Below are 15,957 nucleotides of genomic sequence, written 5' to 3' on the forward strand. Positions count from 1 at the left end.
TGGAGGAGACGAAACTTCCAGCGCCAGGCTCAGTACATCTCCCAAAGAGGCCACATCACCGTCCATTTGGCGCGATTTCCAGCTGCTGCTCAACCAGTCGACCTCACACACCATCTGCGAAGGCAACGGCGACGGTACATGCACACGACGATGCGCATGACGGGGAAGAAGCCCCAGCCTTGGAGAGCTCACATACCCAAGCTCACGCCATGGGTATTTGCTGCTCGGGGTCTCCCCGTCCAAGTGAGGACTCTTCGCTAAAGCATCTAGGTGAAATTGCGATCTCGAGCGAACAAGAGGACGTTGAGCTTGGCCCTTCAAATTTTGAGCGAGTCGTTCTCCGCATCGATGGTCTCAAGTGCGGATGCTGCGAATCAGGGCTTTCGCGGGCGGTTGGACGCATCCCTTCCGTTAGGAACTTTCAAGTGAACACTGTCTTAGCTCGGGTCGAGCTAGAGCTGGATACCAATCGGCTGTCCGTTGACAGGATTATCGAGCTACTGGAAATGAGGACTGGATACAAATTCGAGGAGCAGGTGACGGTTTCTGGTCAGGTTTTAGAGTTCATCATCACCGATCCCAGGCGTTTGCAGCATGCCATCCAACCACGCGGCGTCACACGTGTCGAGGCCCCCGAACGAGCACCATGGCGTCCTTTCGGCTTGTTGAGTGGGCGCAAGGGCTTAACGCAGGAGAAGACGGCCGACGTCAACGGAGATCCCGGTGCCGAGGACAGCCCTCGCAGAACCTCGAAGCTACGTATACCACCGACCAAGATATATTACGACGCGAACGTTATCGGCGCTCGAGACGTCTACGAACACTACCTCAAATACGATCCCGATCTAACTCTAGCACCTCTAGTGGCAGATCCAGGGCTTGATCTTGGAGCCAAGCAGACCAGAAGAGCCCTGAAATGGTTCCTTCCCACACTGGCTCTCACTCTCCCCGTCCTCATCTTCGCATGGGCCCCACTCAACCACGAGAATCCCACTTTCGCCCACATCTCATTGGCTCTAGCAACCCTCGTACAGCTAATCGCCTTCTACCAATTCGTTCCGAACGCCTTGAGATCTCTCTATCACTCTCACGTGTTAGAGATGGACTTCTTGGTGACATTCAGTACGCCAGCTTCAAGTTCCATCCTCAAATTACGTTTGCTAACTACATACTTCCATAGGTACCATGATGGCGTACGTTTTCAGCGTCGTATCCTACAAGTACCAACTTGATGGTAGGCCACTAGAAACTGGATCGTTCTTCGAGACGTCTACGCTGTTGGTCTCGCTTCTCTTGCTGGGCCGCTTCATCAATGAATACGCTCGTTATCGAGGTAAGTGAATGTATACCTTATCACCCAGGAGCCTACATCGCTTTTAGATATTGTGATCATAAGTTTTACTATCGATTCAGTCTCCAGGACACATTCTAATCTTTTCTTGCAGCTGCGAAGTCGGTATCCTTCAGATCGCTCCAAGTCGACCAGGCAATCCTTGTGCAGCAGACCACGACGTCGTGGGCCAACGCAATCACGAGCAGAATCGACAGCAGACTACTACAGTACGGTGATTACTTCTGCACACCACCGCACACCAGGATCGTGACAGACGGCGTGGTCGTATACGGAGGCTCCGACGTCGACGAATCAATGATGACGGGTGAGTTCAAGCCGAACGCGAAGGGACTCGACTCGGAAGTCTTCGCAGGCACCAACAATGGAGACGGTCAGCTCATCGTGAGCTTAACGAAGCTGCCTCATGAGAACTCGGTCCAGCAGATTGCTGCCTTGGTTGAAGACGCTGAGTTGACAAAGCCGCGAGCACAAGCACTGGCTGATCGGGTCGCTGGTTGGTTCGTTCCCGCGATGGCTTCCATTGGGCTCACGGTCTTTCTCATCTGGCTATTCGTTGAGCGATACCACAGCACAAAATCCTGGAGGGTACGGTATCCGCTCAGCGAACATTGAAAATTCCCTAGCTAACTGTTTTCCAGTGTGTCCGCCAAGCTCTCTTCCGTGGAGGCAGGTCAAGGTCAGCATACTGACGTATTAGCAGAAGCTCGGTACTCACTGCCATTACCTATGCCATCGCCACCCTCATCGTCTCATGTCCATGCGCCATCGGTCTTGCCGTACCCATGGTCGTCTTGATCGCAGGTGGTGTGGCCGCACGGCACGGGATCATCTTTCGGGACCCCCAGAAGCTCGAGATCGCACGCAACGTCGCCGATGTCATCTTTGACAAGACCGGTACCATTACCACGGGAAGACTTGAGATCATTGGTCTCCCTATGCATCGCAACACGGACCACATACTCATGAAGGGGCTGTTACTAGGCCTTGTGAAGGACATCAAGCACCCTGTGTCCATCGCAATCACCCAGTATCTGGAACGAGACATACTCGCCCACAAGAACTTCGAACCTCTTCAGGTCAACAACATCACCAGTATCCCTGGCAAAGGCGTCCAAGGCAATTGTGCGAAAACTGGGGTGGAGATTCGTGCAGGTAACGCAGAATGGCTTCACATCAACGTCATCGGACAAGGAAAGAACACAGCATGCTACTTTACCTACGGCGGCGATCTTCGCATGAGCTTCGAACTCCTGGATCAACCCCGGCCCGAAGCAATAATGGTAATCAAAGAACTCCACGCTCGAGGAATAAACGTACACATGCTCAGTGGCGACAACGACGGCGCTGTCAGCGACGTGGCGACAACCCTATACATCGACGAGGCGAATACAAAGGCTCGATGCACACCCGAAGGAAAGATGCAGTACATCCGTGATCTCCAGGACTCGCGCAGGAAATCCATCGTCATGTTCCTGGGTGACGGAACGAACGACTCTGCAGCGCTCAAACAAGCCGACGTGGGCGTGCACCTCAATGATGGTTCCGACGTTGCAAAGTCCGCGGCTGATGTCGTCCTTATAACGACCCGACTACACGACGTTCTCATCCTACTTGACATATCGCATGCGGCATACCGACGCATCTGCTGGAACTTCAGTTGGTCGGCGTTCTACAATTTCTTCGCCATCATCCTTGCTGCCGGCGCATTCGTCAAGCTCCAGGCCAACGTGAGGATCACCCCGCAGTGGGCAGGTCTGGGCGAGCTCATCAGCGTCCTGCCTGTGGTCTTGATCGCGTTCCAGATGCGCTTCCGCAACTATGGGAAACCGTACGGAGCGATGGAGAGGACGTATCAGAAGGTTGAGGCGCCGAAGCGCGAGCAGCGACGTAGTCGCCAGAGTGCTAGTTCGGCGAGCGCTGGGTGCTGTGAGATGCCCACGTCGACTTTGGCACATGTTGACGCTATTACGGGTATGAGTGAGAAACGTGGGCTTGGGAAGGTGGCGTATTGGCTTTCGTCGAGACGATGATTGTTTTACTTTTCTTGCATTTGGAGTTTTGCTGGAGGTGTAGGGTAGATTGATAGTGTGAAATTCATTGTTCTTGTCTTATCTTCATGCCTGTTCGCGCTGCTTTCTATGTGTATCCCTCTATCCATTTCTGGGAATGTGCCCTGGAGTGCACATCGCAGTTTACCATGTCATATCGCAGGCTAAAGCACACGTTATACCTTCAGGGTGGGCTTCGCGATGTAGGTACGATGTTCATTGAAGGTGTATCTTCACAACATGCTCTTTCCAATTCGTCGGAACCCCTTCTCCATCCATCATGCCATGCACATATGTATCGCCGACGAGCGTATAGTGACCTCTAGGCGCACCTGGGACTACTCGAAGGCAGAACGGCACGTTTCCCCCCAACAAAACAGCAACAGAGTCACCCGGAAGCATTTCCGGCGGGCCGACGCCCATATGGCCGTCTGTCGTGATGAAGAACCTCCGATGAAACCCCGATGTAAAGCAAGCCTCATAGAAGAAGCGATCGTCGCTGAGATCCTCCCCATGCAGACTTCCCACGGCACCAGGATTGGTCGCTCGAGCCTGGCACCATGCCTGCAAGTTCCTTCCCAAGCGCGAGACGTTTATGTTGCCGAATCGCTGTGATTTGTTTCCTCGAGAAGAGTCATTCGACGAAGCAGCTTGGTTCGACGGAAGCGGTTCCCAGCAGTCAGTCGTCAAGATACGCCAGAGCGCTTCTTCCAACGACTGATTTCCTAAAGCGCGAAAGACATTTTCCTTCTCTGCTTCGATCATGCGATAGCACGTTTCAAGTGTGTCGATGATGTTTTTCCAAGTAAGTCGCTCCGTATGTAAAATATGTGAGACTTGTGAGATCGTCTGGCGTGGCTCGAAAGCGTCTACCGTGAGTACATCTTTTCTTCTCTCGGTGTGGGCTGCCGTTCCACCCGCCGCTGCATACAGTGCTGAGCGGTGTAGTTTGAGTTGTGCGACTGCGTACTGCGTCGCTGTCTTTGGGCTGATTTCCACGACCCAAGATGGTATGCCTGATACGCCGGCCATGGTTCTACCCATCAATGCACCCAACGAACGGGTACCACGTATATCCCTGATCGTCGCTTGAATGAAGACTTCTTTCGGGGAGAGACTGTAGTCAGGGATAATGGGCGATGTACCTTGCCAGTCTGTGACAAGGCCTAGTACACCGAACACATTGTCTCTGATATTCGTCGCTTCGTGCAGATGTACGAGACGCATGACTTGACTCAGACACAGTCTTTTGCCTCGCTGTCTGAGCTTCTGGAGGGCTACCGCGCCGGTGTGCACGGCGAATGATAATTGACTCCAAGCCAACCTGCCGTTTGTCGGCAGCGATAAGCTGAGGCTTCTGCAACAGCCTTTGGAGTGTCTGGTTATTGACTGAACTGCCTCTATGAGCGTATTCCATGGCATCGTGTTGTTGCAGTAAACCACCGTGGCCCGTCGAGCAAGCACCGTCTCTTGTACAACCCAGATCCGATACCACCATGGATTGGAAATCCATGTCTTTGTAGCTCGAATGACTGCCGACCAACTCTCCTTGCGAAGCAACCGCCCGTTCTCTACAGTGAAGAAGGGGATTTCGCCTACGTGCTTGTCCATGCCACAGATTCGTATGTAAACAAAGAAGCCAAGTACGTCCTCTGCCTCCTTTTGCTCTTCTCTTCCACCATGTCGGGTCTTGCTCTGCTTGAAGTAGGCATCCACAGTTATAGAGTCTCTGTCATCTCCAGTCCAGTCGACGGTGGCCGGTCGTTTGAAGGGCGCTCGCGAGCTGCGTCCGTAGCCGAGCCAGATGAACGTTTCTTCCGCCAAACTGTATATTTCGCCCATAAGCTGTACTTGTTCCGAACGCTCGTTGAGGTCCGACTGGTTGATGCAGGCTGCATCCGCGTAGATGATCAAGGCCTCATCCGTTCTGCGCAATCTCTGCAGCCCATTGCGCAGATTCTGCGTTATCTCCAGCGTCTCGCCATCGATCCTGATGGGTAGTGTTATCGTTGGGTCGCCCCAAACATACGAGATCGCGTAGAATTGTGGGTTGTCGTTCAGCGAGGCAGTCTCGAGGTGGCATTCGATGTCATCATTCCAGGCCCCTGGGTGAACATGGAGTAGACGTATTTCTTTCCGGGACGCGTCAAGCTGGGAATACATGCTGAGGCGCTGAAATTGCTAGCAGTTTGCGACGGCTCGCGTTGGGTGCATGGCTCAACATCGTTACCTGGAGAGGCTGCTGAACTTCGCGGGTTACGCGTCGCATTTCTCTCATTTATTTCCCCCTATAATTGACATCAACGGTGGCACGGACTGTTTGCTCCTTCCTGATGTTGTTGGCTGTGATGGCATCTTGATATCCGATAAGCTGGGAGCAGAGAAGCGAGCCAATCACCCGGGTGATCCCGTGGGGCTGTGCTGGGCGTGTATAGGTCGTGAAATTGGGGGCGGAAACTCATCTCAATCATTCGAGCCAACAGAACCGACGCAATAGCAGAACAAGGTATATAATTTCGTAACCATCATAAGTATCATCGTTATATAGCCGCGTGGCCAGCATCATCATGTGATCTTCTTTCATACATCTTTCCTCTTTGGCTCAATCATCAGACAAAATAGTCGAACCCCAAAAGAGAACATCAAAGAAAAGGTCGTCATCGTAATATATGAGAGCAATTTCGTGAGCGCGAAAATGAAGAAGCCAACCCAGGATCAAGGGAAAGGTGGTTGCCGATCCTAAAAGCAATAAGAGGAATAGGTTTTTCGCTAAAAACGCTTCAATGCCGTCGCTATGCAGCCCCGCTGGGGAGGAAGAGCAAGATCAGGGTAAGGAAAATGGGCGTGGGTATGGTAGTCGTTACATAGCCCAGCTCGTTTCGATGGGGTAGGAACAAGGCGTCCAGTCCCGATAAGATATCACCGCAGTACTGGATAAGGATAAGCTCGTAGCAAGGCCGTAAGGGATGCAGAGTCGTAGGAATCGTGGTATCGCTGAGCTCGAGCTCTTCAAGTCTTTTGGTTCGATGCGGTCGTCGTAAGGTTTTGGTTTCGTTGTTGCTTTGGTGTGGATCCCGTCGAGGGAAGCGAAGTCTATCGATATCTTACACCCTGTATCCCGCCTCTTGGAGACATCCTGAGCACCTCTCGTAAGCACGGACATAGCCGCGACCGCAGTAGCATGCCGAGGTAGTTGATGGCGCGACAGAAGCCTTGCTGGGTCGTCGTCCTCCTGCCGCGGCTGCCTGTGCAGCATCGAGACCACAATCGGAGCTCCTTGGGCTGGTGCCGCCACTGGTGGTACTGGAGCTGTCGTAGTCGTTGGATGAGGAAGTATTGCGTCGGCCCGCTCCTATGGGTGTTGGCAGTCCTTGTGCGCCCTGGCCGGGCCGTTGTCCTGGGTACATTCCATCGTTTACCGAGAAGTTGCGGCAGATCATGTAGGCTCGGGTGGCGGCGGCATTCTTGGCTAGCTCTTCGCTTTCGTATTCAACATCCGTGGAGTACTCTCGGTTGTTTACTCTGACTGTTGATCCGTAACCGTAGCGTGTTCGGTAGGTTTGGAAAAGTGGGTCAGGCCAGTGGCGCCTTTGGCAAAGACCTATATCCGAGGGTCAGCAACCAGTACACACACACATTGAATCTGCTATTGTGCTGCAAAGTCTTGGACATGGTCTTCCACCCCGTTGTGTGGATCCCCTACACTAGGCAGGGCTATCACCCATGAGTCTTGCACCAATTGCCATGTCGTCAAGACCTCATTTGGCTCAACTAGATCCGGCTACGTGGTACCATCTGTCTAAAAAGAAAAGGAACGGTTCAAGCACTAACCTGTCAGGTACATAACGTAGAACATGTTGGAGGTGGTCGAAAAGGATTATTGACGTGTAATGGAGCGATTGGAACGACTGATGGCGCTTCGATGGTGAGCTGTCAGTCTGAGGGCAAGACTACTGCTGCGGAGTATTGCTGAACTGGCAAGCGTTCGTCGGTGGCGACGATAGTAGGCCGAGAAGGTTTCCGTGGCAGTGGTTGTACGACAGTAAATGCTTTTAGGGTGTGGGTGACAGTTGCCAATAAAGCATTGACAGCTGTACAAAAGAGATGAAAAGCGTTGATGTATGAAGAGCAAGGTAGAGGGAGCGGCTTGCAGTCAGTCGGACGGGGATGGGGGAAGCATATGTGCCTACTGTGGGATGGAGGAATATATTGCAGCAGGCGAGTGTAGCATGTATCCAAGCGCGTCTCGCCCACCAGTAAAAACGGAGGGGCAATTGGGCTTGTGGAAATGGATAATCTGCGGGTCTTGTTGCGGCTCTGAATGAGGGAGACCCATAGTATGTGCTGGCGAGAAGGTAGCCAACGGTAAAGGTTCCAGAATTTTAGCTAGTAAGAGACTCAAACCTCAAAAGGTACAGCCTGACCGGTTCGCTCTTGCCACCGTGCTGCACGCAGTAGCGCAGTGAAAAAAACGGCTGGCGATCGGACACAATTGCTGTAACCCGTTTTCCCAAGGCTGGACATGTCTCGATCGGCATTGTGCAGGTTTAGACGCCTAGGATGGGCGCATAAACAACGAGGTGGCAGACGTGCATCCTAACAGCACTCTTTGCTCGTATCTCCCGGATGCACTGGGCCCACTAATGCAATATGCAAAGTGAGGGGAGAACGCAAATACGTCAGACTCTGCACCCTTTGTCAAGTGTACCGATACCCTGAAATCTTGGCAACAGAATGCGTGATATCGGCGTATGGTTTGGGAGGCAGGGTCTGAAAGGAATCAGAGACCAGACCAGACGTGCAGCAAAAAAATGGGACTGCTAATCGGCTAGGGTACCAACCGCCAGAGTCGCGACTGGAGAGGAGTTGGACACGATTGTGTGACTGCAAGACAATGCAAAGCATAGTGGCTCGAAGCGAGAACGCGTCACAACAGGCATAGCATGGAGCTACCCGACAGCCCCAGGGGCGAGCGAGGCGAGTTGATTGATGCGTTCGAGGGTTCGAGGAGATACCTGGGGTTGGTGTTACCAGAAAGCATCAAGCGTCACTGCCAACGCATACATGCAGAAAGCACGGTCCTCTGAATATCGCTACTGGGAAACGCGCCTGCAGCTCGAATAGGGAAAGGGTCAACGGCTGTTAGCTGTAAGCCGTGTGCATGCAGGCATAAATTGGCATTGCGGAGACTGTCTGATGGCGCTCCAGCACGTTCGCGAGACGTAGTGGAGTACGGTTTGACAGGCGATGATTGACGAGGAGAGGACAGCTGGAGGGGCCAGGCGTTCTCGCGCACGCGATCCCGGTCAATCGAGAGAGACAGAGATGAAGAGTTCACAGACCCTGGGATCCCCATGTTCAAGGCTGATGGTAGGGCATCAAGCAGTCCCCACTTTGCCGAAGTCAAGACATTGAAGATAGCAGGATGCCAAGCTCAGCACGAACGGGTCTGGAGCTTTGGGAGGAAATTTTCGAATCGACACAAAGGGATCATGCGTCGGGCGGCTGCAGAGCGTACTCGACAATTGACCTGCCGCGAAGTGGATAGCAGCAGTACAAAGGTTGAGGGTGCACAGAGCAAGTCGTCGTGGAGCGGAAGCAAAATTCGGACGATTCGATAGGCCGGCGCGGTTCACGACAGGCAGCGGTGCATGGCTAGGTCCCAGGTCCCAGTAAGGACCGCTTCTGTCTGGCGCCGATCCAAGATGGTGGTTGATACATGGAGCGGGACGATGGCGCTTGTGAATAGCGGCAACGAAGCGCAAGGAACAGCCACTGATATATTGGACAAAGAATAGCGTTTGCAGTCCAGACGAGCGCGTCCAAGGCCAGCAGAATCAGCGCGGAGATGAGTGAACGAGCTTCAGAACTATGTCGCACGCGCGGGAGATCTGTGGATGACGCGAGCGCGCCAGCACGGCCACCCGCCCCAAGCTGCAAAACAGGCGGTGAAGAAGCCAGCGCTGTCAACCATGCGCCCCTCTTTCTGCGCATCAATTCTTGACACTACGCATTAGCAAAGACGACTGTTCTTTGACCTACTCGACCGCGTGAGAGGGCGGCCATTTGGACCGCAGAGTTGTCGGCCCTGGAGGCGTCCTGTCGTGGACATGTCGTCTTCGAATCGGCCTGATTCCATCAATAGGCTACTGAAGACCCACATGTTCGAGCGCTTTTCCAACCAAGAGCACCCTCACCCTCCTGTTCAGCCTCGCGCGGTGAGAGGTGGTGCTGCAGCCGGGTGTGGTGCAGGGTAATCTAGAGCTGGAGGGGCCGGGTTTCGCGTCCATTACCGATGCTCGATGAGGGACACAACGCACCGTCCCGACCCTCCGAATCTCGACATTGCAGATTGCAGCCCCTCAGGGTCCATTCACCCTTACACAGCTCGAGGATGCGGTAAAGGCTCTGGCCAGCTCTTTCCACGCTCCATGTGTGACGTCTAACAGCATATGACTGCCATCCTTCACCGGCATCGGATAGCGGTGTCTGTCGTCTACTGTCAGTAGCATCAGTTACCCCACGATTCAAACCGACTTTCCCTCTCTAGTGACACGTTTCAGACTATCGAGACAGGCATGGTTTGCGCATCGAGAATGTACGCCTCGCCGTCTCGTAGTAGACAGGCTACGTAATTGCTGTCAGCTCACAAGCAGACCACCCGTCGTACAGCCGCAGTACGCGGGGTCAACGGCCAGACTACGGCGTCCGCAAAAAGCAAATGTAATTAGACCGTAGATGGAGTATGTACGACGTCTTGAACAATACGCTGTGCAAAGCGTAGGGGAACCGACGTTGACGTTGACGTTTCGAATGGCTCTCCGCCTACTCCGGAGTCCGACAGAGTACCTAGATATACCAACTTGACAGCCTCACACATGATATATACACATTCATACAACGAGCTGAATCATACAAACTACTACTACAGCTACTCTCAAATCACCAGAACCGACAACCGTCAAGATGCCTAAGATCGTCCGCCTCACCATGTTCAAGATCCCCGACCAGGACATGGTCAAAGAAGCCATCCAAATGTACAACACTCTCGCCCAAGACGCGAAAAAGGTACGTCGAAGCCCTCTCTTGACTCGCCAACATTCCCTCCAAGTCCTCCCATTCCCGTTCCAGATCTCCATACATACCCGCTTTCTCAGCCGAGTTACGGCCAGCACATATCCATCGAACGTGCAGTCCATACCGCCCGCCCCCTGCACGACGGACCATCTCGTCACGTCGGGACCCCAGATTTATTCTAGTCGCCCTCGGGCTATTTCCATCTTGCTCCCTCGATAAGAAAAGAGCGGATAATGGCAACAACCCTCCTCTTCGCGCGCGCGGAGCAATGTCCCTGGCGGGTAATCGCTGGAAATATTGCCGCGGCTAGGAGAAATGGGGTGGGGGTGACGAGGCTGCAGCAGCAAGCGGGCGACACCAACGAGCGCGCGGAATCAACTCCGAGTCACGACGCACATATCGGCCGCCTTGGATCCATTGAAGCCTCACGATGGACAGACTGACGCTAGAGATATACCGACAGCCTCCGCACCGACCGACTTCCGAGGCTATCGTCGTCCGCCGTTTGTTGTTTGTTACTGCTTATCGAGAGGATGCATGCTAACGTCATTGTGTTTTTGTGCAGGACGGCAAGACGTACATCCAACTTGCACAAGCCAATGCCACCTATGACGACCCGCGCAGCCAGGGCTACACGATGCTGGCGCGTTGCATATTCGAGTCTAAGGAGGATATGGACTATTACGACAACCAGGATGAGGCACATGCTAAGATCAAGGCGCACTTTAAGCCGAAGGTCAACTCGCCGCCGCTCGTCATCTACTCGGATATGGCATAGAGGGGCTGCGATGTGGGGTGTTGAGCGCTGTAGTGGAATACATGGAATCGAAAGAGTAACACATGGCAAACTTTGTTTTCTGTTGTGATGATGCCAGAAATGACGAAAGATAGCACATGTGCCTACGCAATTATCCACGACAATATCAGCCGAGTAAAGAAAAGAAGAGTCTTGCTCGGCCAGACAAACGTATTGACAAAGCAAAGAGCGTCATAACTAGGACTGATGGCATCAGACCTAGCTGCAGTCTCATTACTCGGCCCTTCTTTGTCTGGTCCAACATCTTTGTCTAAGACAACTCCGTTGGTCAACGTGCAAACCGAACAGTACGAGCTTCAGCTCTTCTATCGCCTGTCCTGAAATCTCGGCTCAAGCCAGGCCCTAACTTACAGGAAAAATGACAGTCTCAGATCTTGATCTCAGACGATCTTTGAGCAATGTCAGCTACTACTACTGACACCAAGTGTCAAAAGAGTGAAACACATGATGGAACCGCTGACCCAGCGCATGGACAAAGACATATCACAATGAATACTTCATGCTGGCATACAATCATCAACACTGGGACACAATGTACAATCACCTTAGATTCGCTCCTTTGATCAAATGAAAGAGACGGCATCTTCATTGTTCAACATAGCCTACCTTGTACCGGAAGACCTATCGCAGTCATCTCATACAGCTCTCGAGATCATACTTGAACTCGTCTCCATCGCTATATCCTAAGTGACGAAGCTGAACAATCTTATGGGTATAACATCTTCTTCACTACAAGTAACAACACCAGCACCACCCACATAAAAAGCACCTGCTGGAACTCCAGCACAGAAACCATGTCACAAAGAAAGCGTCAAGCACCATCCTTACCAGGTCTACCAACGTATGACTCCTCCGCCTCCTCCTCCAGTAGCTCAGAGGCAGAACCAGAAGACTACAAACCAAAGGTCAAGCAAGAAGCAGCCTCAACCCAACAAGTAGCCCTAATCCAACAAGTAGCCGCAACTCAACAAGTAGCCGCGACCCAAGTTGTAGAGCCAATCCAAAAGGCAGAGCCAACCCAAGAAGCAGAGGCAGCGCCAGGAGTCGCGGGATACACCTGGCCACCGCCGCCGGGCTCACCCACAGAGTCCGACACCGACGAACCCGAACCCGAACTCGATCCACTTTGCGAAGACATAAATTGGGATAGCGACGAAGAACCACACGGAAACAATGAAAACGAGGGTGGAAACGAAGGAGAACCGCAGACCAGCGGCGTCGGGGCCCAGAACCCCATGATCGAAGAGCCCATAGAACGTATGTACAGAACACCATCGTGGGGACACTCCGTATACTCATTCAACTCAGCAGCTTCCTCGCCACGAGGCCCCCAAGTCGACTCAGCGGCTTCATCGCCGCTAGGTCCGAAAAGTCCTACTCCGCCTCCTCCGTCTCCAGGTCCACCTGCGAACAAGCCGAAGAAGAAAGGTATGCCAGCGGGTATCGCTCCGAGACCAGGACACCAACATGCTGAGACGGGCATGGAGAAGGACGCCCCCGATGCTGGTGTAGCCCGCGCGGTAGCAGCAGCAAAGAAACGAAAACGCGAGGAGGAAGCGAAGATTAAGCGCAAGGCGCCGCCGCGGAAGAAGACACGATTTGCGTCACCCGAGAAAGGGGATGACGACGACGACGAGTCTGATGCTCCATCTGAACCAGCAGTAGTTGAGACGGGGAAGAAGCCGAGGAAGAAGAACAACAACGGGAAAAAGGAAGGCGCAAAGCCGAAACCGGGCAAAGCCCCTCCCAAAAAACCGACAAAGAACACGCCGAAAGGCGGTAAGGCAAAGAAGGGGGAGGGTATAGAGAAAGTGAAGTGTAGTGGAAGAACGACGAAGGGCGAGCCGTGTAAGAACGAGAAGAAAATGAAGGAGGGAGATGAGTATAATTGTGGGAAGCACAAGTCTGATAAGTGAGGTAAGGTATGTGATCGTAACGATAATCAACGTGTAATTGTACGCAATCTTCAAATGGAAAGCTTTGTTTTCAGGTTTTGGTATTCATACCTGCAGTACAGTACATGCACACATGATCTCCCTTTCCATATCCATCTTCATCCCCATTCTTCCCCGTTTCCTCTTGAGAAAAGGCAGCATGCCGAAGCACAACCTTGCTTATATCCCATCGCTAAACCCAACCCAACCCAAAGCATCCATCCATCCGTACCAAACCAGACGCTTTTTCGTATCGCGAACGCACTTCCCCATGCTGAAGAGGGGAAATGTAGAGTGCTTGTAGAGACGCCTCCGTAGAAAATGCACAACTACTACCACGCAGTTCTATATGCCAGCCGGAGTGTATGCAGAAATATACAAGAAAGATACACGTTATTAAAAAAAAGTGTGTGTAGAAGATTTGCGTCGACGTATCGTTCGACCGGGTATCTCGTGGGTGCGTTTACATGATAATCGAAGGAGCTAGATCCTGTTAGCCACCGTAACACATAGTATGGAGTATGAGGGCAAACTTACTGTCAACGTTCTGCTTGATAGACTTGTGCGGCAGAACCGAACCACCATTAACGTAAACCTCATCACCAATCGTAACATCATCACCAAGCACAGTCACATTCTCGAGACGCGCCCACTTGCCCACGGTGCTGTTCCAGCCGACAATCGACGACTTGACCCAAGCGTGGTCCTTGACGCGGCTGTTCTTGAGCAGCACACAGCGCTGGAGACGCACACCGTCGCCGATGACGACATTGGGGCCGATGGTCACGTTGGGACCGATGCGGCAGTTCTTTCCTATCTTGGCGGACTCGTCGATGAGCACGTTGCCGCCGTAGACGTAGGGTTCCGAAGCGGGTGTCAGCAGCTTGGAGTTCTTGCGCGCGAGCGAAGAGAGGTAGAGGCATGTTCCCGACAGGAAGTCCTTGGGCTGACCGACGTCCATCCAGAAGCCCTCGAGGTCGAAGGAGTGGAGGAGGCCGTCCTTGACAATCGCAGGGAAAGTCTCTTGCTCGATAGATGTGGGGCGCAGCTCAATGCGCTTGAGCACGCTGGTGTTCATGATGTAGATACCGGCGTTGATGCGGTTGCCGACGAACTCGACGGGCTTCTCGACGAAACGGTCGATCTTGGAGGCGTGGCCGGGCTTGTGGACTACGACACCGTATTTGGAGGGCTCTTCGACCTTGGTGACGACGATGGTGCCTTCGTCGCCGTGTTGCTTGTGGAACTCGGCGAGCTGCTTGAAGGGGTAGTCGCAGGTGACGTCGGCGTTGAGGACGAAGAAGGGCGAGTCGTCCTTGCCCAGGACGTTCTCGGCGAGCTTGAGGGGGCCGGCGGTGCCGAGGGGCTCGGTCTCGACGGAGAATGTGATGGTCACGTTGTATTGCTTCTCGTACTGCGCAGCCGGTTATTCGTGTGCTCTGGTTTGCCGTGGGGTGGGTATACTCACTGTCTTGAGCGCCTCGGCCATGATCTCCGGGCGGTAGTTGACGGCGAGGACAACATCTGTGACACCGGCAGCGGCGAGGGCCTCGATCTGATGCTGGATCATGGGCTTGTTCGCGAACTCGACGAGCGGCTTGGGGTAGGTGAGGGTCTGCAATTGGCGTTAGCATGGCCGTTGCTTCTGGCATCGCGGGGCTCTCGAGCGAGGGCTGCGCGGGGAGGAGGGCTTACGAGAGGCCTCAGACGGGTACCGAACCCTCCGACGAGAATGATGGCTGCAGTGGCTGTTAGCTACGTATAGCAGAGTCGCAATTGGCCAGGCGTACCTTTCATATTGGCGGTGTTGTAGTTGTGTAAAGGCGCAGGTACTAGGAACTTGTCGCAGGGAAGAACGGTAGAAAACAGTCAAGTCTTCAACACAGCACAAGCAGGCAGTAATTGCCGGGTATAGAAGAAGAAAAGAGTCGCACGGTCGAGTGAAAGCGCAGGGCAAAGAGCAAGGGAGCTTGTTGGTGATGAGGCCAGCTGTAGGTTATATGCGTCGAAGCACCCGCGTCCACAATTAGCGGAGCTAATGCTTTCCCTGGAAATGTTCTAGCTCACACCGGCGCCGGTTCCCCTTTCTTTCACCCACCACATGCGCAACCCCCGAGTCCCGCTACGCCTCTTCAACCCACTCCCTAACCGCTATCGTGATCGTGGCCTGGCCAGATGGGCCCTGTTCCTGATCGCTCGCCCTATCCGCTTCTAATTCGGGGAGTAGCTTCGTGTTGTGACTGCTAATAGGCTGAGTTCGTATTCCATCACGAGGGAACAATCAGCTCGTCTCATTTCTGCTCGTTGGGTACGTGACGCTGGTCACCGCTCTGCTCTCCCTTTTCCAGGGCGAATTGCACCACGTGCCTGTGAAGCTGTGAATTGGGCGGCGTGGTCATCTCAGAATCTTCTGATCACGCCTCGGTCCCCACGTCGGGACCCTGAAAGCTATCCGCGCCCCTGGTACCGCCGACATGTGGCTAGCTGTGGCTGACCGAGAACACTACCAAGCCTTTGACAAACGCCAATCTATCTGTCACGTCGCTCATGGTGCACCTGATCATTCTTCAATGCACGACGTTTTGGATTTGCAGATCCATGGTACCTCCACTCGGCCCCTCACAGCCACACTCACGATGTTCGCTCCCGCTTCAATCAGCGTCTATGCGACGCGCGTCGTGTGTTGGTGGCGAGATTGCCACGATCATGCGTCCAATGCGCTTACGC

General features: G+C 53.4%; 5 protein-coding genes across 5 annotated transcripts; 3 read left to right on the forward strand and 2 right to left on the reverse strand.

Moving 5' to 3' along the window:
- Positions 1–209: 209 nt before the first annotated feature.
- Positions 210–3,384, forward strand: J4E85_007431 (uncharacterized protein; the record flags this gene model as incomplete). The annotated part of the gene is made up of 6 exons (XM_051471663.1): positions 210–213; positions 442–1,122; positions 1,181–1,333; positions 1,446–1,939; positions 1,993–2,030; positions 2,055–3,384. 6 exons carry the CDS (start codon positions 210–212, stop codon positions 3,382–3,384), a joined length of 2,700 nt encoding a protein of 899 aa, XP_051324737.1.
- Positions 3,385–6,506: 3,122 nt separating this feature from the next.
- On the reverse strand, positions 6,507–7,258 carry J4E85_007432 (uncharacterized protein; the record flags this gene model as incomplete). Its single annotated transcript, XM_051471664.1, has 2 exons — positions 6,507–7,003; positions 7,234–7,258. 2 exons carry the CDS (start codon positions 7,256–7,258, stop codon positions 6,507–6,509), a joined length of 522 nt encoding a protein of 173 aa, XP_051324738.1.
- A 3,110-nt stretch (positions 7,259–10,368) lies between these two features.
- Positions 10,369–11,257, forward strand: J4E85_007433 (uncharacterized protein; the record flags this gene model as incomplete). Its single annotated transcript, XM_051471665.1, has 2 exons — positions 10,369–10,470; positions 11,045–11,257. 2 exons carry the CDS (start codon positions 10,369–10,371, stop codon positions 11,255–11,257), a joined length of 315 nt encoding a protein of 104 aa, XP_051324739.1.
- Positions 11,258–12,090: 833 nt separating this feature from the next.
- Positions 12,091–13,212, forward strand: J4E85_007434 (uncharacterized protein; the record flags this gene model as incomplete). The annotated part of the gene is made up of 2 exons (XM_051471666.1): positions 12,091–12,553; positions 12,608–13,212. The coding sequence occupies 2 exons, from the start codon at positions 12,091–12,093 to the stop codon at positions 13,210–13,212; spliced, it is 1,068 nt and encodes a 355-aa protein (XP_051324740.1).
- A 481-nt stretch (positions 13,213–13,693) lies between these two features.
- MPG1 (mannose-1-phosphate guanyltransferase) lies at positions 13,694–15,027 on the reverse strand (the record flags this gene model as incomplete). The annotated part of the gene is made up of 5 exons (XM_051471667.1): positions 13,694–13,713; positions 13,768–14,644; positions 14,699–14,845; positions 14,926–14,969; positions 15,021–15,027. The coding sequence occupies 5 exons, from the start codon at positions 15,025–15,027 to the stop codon at positions 13,694–13,696; spliced, it is 1,095 nt and encodes a 364-aa protein (XP_051324741.1).
- Between the last annotated feature and the right edge of the window lie 930 nt (positions 15,028–15,957).

This window comes from Alternaria conjuncta, assembly GCF_024043145.1.
Source record: "Alternaria conjuncta strain BMP 0040 chromosome Unknown scaffold_10, whole genome shotgun sequence".
In the NCBI taxonomy this organism is placed as follows: Eukaryota; Fungi; Ascomycota; class Dothideomycetes; order Pleosporales; family Pleosporaceae; genus Alternaria; species Alternaria conjuncta.